Consider the following 2,844-nt stretch of genomic DNA (forward strand, 5'->3'; position numbering starts at 1 on the left):
TGTTTCTTTTCTTTCTTGTGTGGTTCCAGGCCTGGCATTGAACAAACCGACAACCCAAGCTGAGGCTTCTCGTTTCCTATTTCTTTTTCGGTTCTTTTTTCCTTTATTTTCTTGTCATATTTTTTTTCCTATTTCTTTTTTCTTATACGTATAGTGTGCCTTTTGCAACTTCCGCAAACGACGGCCTGTCAGCTCTTCCTCCTTCTTTTTTAGACTCACTTCCAAGTGCAAATATACTCGCCCCCGAGGCCTTGGTGCTCTTACCCAAAAGGAAGCCGAACGCCAAATCCAGCCTGGTACCGGCATTGGTCCCGTCCTTAAAAGGCGCCCGACTCCCACTCTCAAACCACGCCGGCTTTCTATTCCTTGGTGTTGCACAACATAGTCCATCGACCTACTCTAACCCCCCGATATCAGAGTCCAGAGTTGCACAACAACCGCCAGCGCCGCCTTCCATCACGCCAGCACTGCGCCAATCTCCGCCCGCGCCGCGCCGCCTCGCCTCGTAGCTTTTCGGTACGTCGACACTCGCTCTGTTCTGTTTCTTGCGCCTGCGGCTTCCCGCCGTTGTTGCCTGCCTGTCACCCACCCACCCCGCCCATGCAAAGACACAAGGGTCTCACCTTTACTTGACCTCACCTCACTTGACTTCACTTGACATCATTTTTGCCTTTTGCCCTTCTCGTTGCACTTGCCTTTCTCAGCACCCTCTTTCCCCTCCCACCCCCACAACCCAACCCGGCTGCCGATAGCCTTCGTGCACCTGCCAAATTCGTTCAAAACGTCCAACTTCCAACTTCCAAAGGAATCCGCATCCAGCCTTCCTTCCTTGTCCTTGACATTTTGACATCGCCTTCCTGTCTCGCCCCATTTTACCAAATATTGCCTGTTCCTGCCTCTCACAAGAGCGCCTTCCCCATTCTGTCTCCACACCACTCCGTCCCTTCTTCCTTCCTCCGTGCTCCGTCTTCCGTCCTCCACCGCCCACTCCTCCAGCCATTGGAATCCATCTCCATCCTGCTTTTAAAACTATCACCACCACCACCATCATCATCACTACTATCTCCTTAGCCCTCTCCACCGCTGTTTTCCCTGCCTTGGCTCCCACCCGAGTTGATTCTCTTTTTGCAATCACTTCTAATTCCATGCCAGACGCAGCATACTCTCGGCCTCCTCCTCACTCCAGAAAGCCTTCACCATGGATCGTTCTCCCAACGATTATCCCCAACAATCTCGTAAGTGTCCAACTTGCTAACCAAGAAACTCAACAGTGGTGCCGCCCATTGTGCAACGCGCTCATCCCCGCTAACTATTCCACCTTGCCTCCGCCGATAAAGCCACCGACTACAACAACATGTATAGCGGCCAGCAACACACGGCCCAGCCCGGCCAACAGCCTACCCAGCCTCCCGCCCACCAGGCGTCGAACCAGACTCCCGTCCCCCAGGCCAGCCAACTCTCGCACCACGCCCCTGCCGGACGCTTCCCTGACCTGTCGGCCGGACGCTATACGCCTGGCACCATCGCCAGCCCCCAGCACATGACCATGAGCCATCCCCAGACCAGCGCATGTGAGTCTCCATTGCCCGCAGCCCAGCTGCCCTCTCTTTTCGACCAAAGAATCACCAATCAGCTAACTCCCGCCTAGCGTCACTTAACACCAATGGCACTGGTTACTACTCCAGCCCCGCCAATGGCTACGCTGCCCAGCCGTCTAATTACACTACGGGAACCTCCCACTATGGCGCCGACCTGGCTAGCCACTCCTATGGAACCACACCCGCCTACCGTTCGCCCACTGAGTGGAATGGCTATCATTCCAACTTGGGTCCTACCAGCGCTTTCACTCCCCAGACCGGCGCTGTCACCACTCCCCGCAGCCATGTGCACAACAACCACTCCACAAGCCACTCGCACATGAACCCGAGTCAGGTATGTCTTTCCGCATCGGAAACTGGCGCATTATACCCAAAAAACGTCTCTAACACATTGCCATTATAGTACTCTTTTGTTAGTATTCCCGGCTCCGCTCAGCACAAGCGTCCCCGCCGCCGCTACGAGGAAATTGAGCGCATGTACAAGTGCAACTTCGAGAACAAGTGCGAGAAGGCCTATGGCACTCTGAACCATCTCAACGCCCACGTCACCATGCAGGGCCACGGTCCCAAGCGCACGCCTGAAGGTATGTCTGCTTCAATTGGACAACAGTAAACAAAAGGCCACTCTTGCTAACAGCCCGCTAGAGTTCAAGGAAATCCGCAAGATCTGGAAGGCTCGCAAGAAGGAGCAGGAGGCTCGCCGCAAGAACCAAGAGGAGAACCGCGGCCAGTCAGATAGCGCCACTCCCCCCGACATGGCCGGTCCGTCTTCCGCCTACTCGACACGCCCGCCCACCATGCAGATGCCACTGCCTCAGATTCCTCCCAATGGCTTTGTTTCTCAGTACCCGCCACCTCCCTCGTCGGGAGCGAACCAGAGCACTCTGCCAGACTACTCCAACAGCCATAGCTACTCTTACCAGCCGTACACCTTCTCCCACCCCAACCCTGATGGTGGCAACGACGCTGGAAGCGGACCTTCTCCCGAGCAGCCTGGATCTAACAGCTCTGGTCATGGCCACTCGCACTACTAGCCATACCACGCCACGGATATTCATTAGCCGACTTTGATTTTTCTTCTTCACTTTTTGCTTCTTTTTTCCCCCTTTCTTTCCTTTTTTGTCTTTATTTTCTGTCTCTCATTGCTGGTTTGCTTTCTGGGGTAACTGGGATACAGTTGCAGTACAGGACTGTCTCACGACTTGTTTCTCTTTTTTTTTTTTTTTAACTTTTATTCCCCCTCCTG

The 2,844-nt window shown here is 54.2% G+C and overlaps 1 protein-coding gene across 1 annotated transcript; it reads left to right on the top strand.

The window, feature by feature from the left end:
* Nucleotides 1-1,198: 1,198 nt before the first annotated feature.
* BROUX77_004697 (uncharacterized protein) lies at nt 1,199-2,632 on the top strand (the record flags this gene model as incomplete). The annotated part of the gene is made up of 5 exons (XM_073749487.1): nt 1,199-1,235; nt 1,338-1,571; nt 1,649-1,932; nt 2,002-2,182; nt 2,244-2,632. 5 exons carry the CDS (start codon nt 1,199-1,201, stop codon nt 2,630-2,632), a joined length of 1,125 nt encoding a protein of 374 aa, XP_073605154.1.
* Between the last annotated feature and the right edge of the window lie 212 nt (nt 2,633-2,844).

This window comes from Berkeleyomyces rouxiae (assembly GCF_048999995.1).
Source record: "Berkeleyomyces rouxiae strain 22BRR77 chromosome Unknown BrBRR77_ptg000004l, whole genome shotgun sequence".
Taxonomy (NCBI): Eukaryota; Fungi; Ascomycota; class Sordariomycetes; order Microascales; family Ceratocystidaceae; genus Berkeleyomyces; species Berkeleyomyces rouxiae.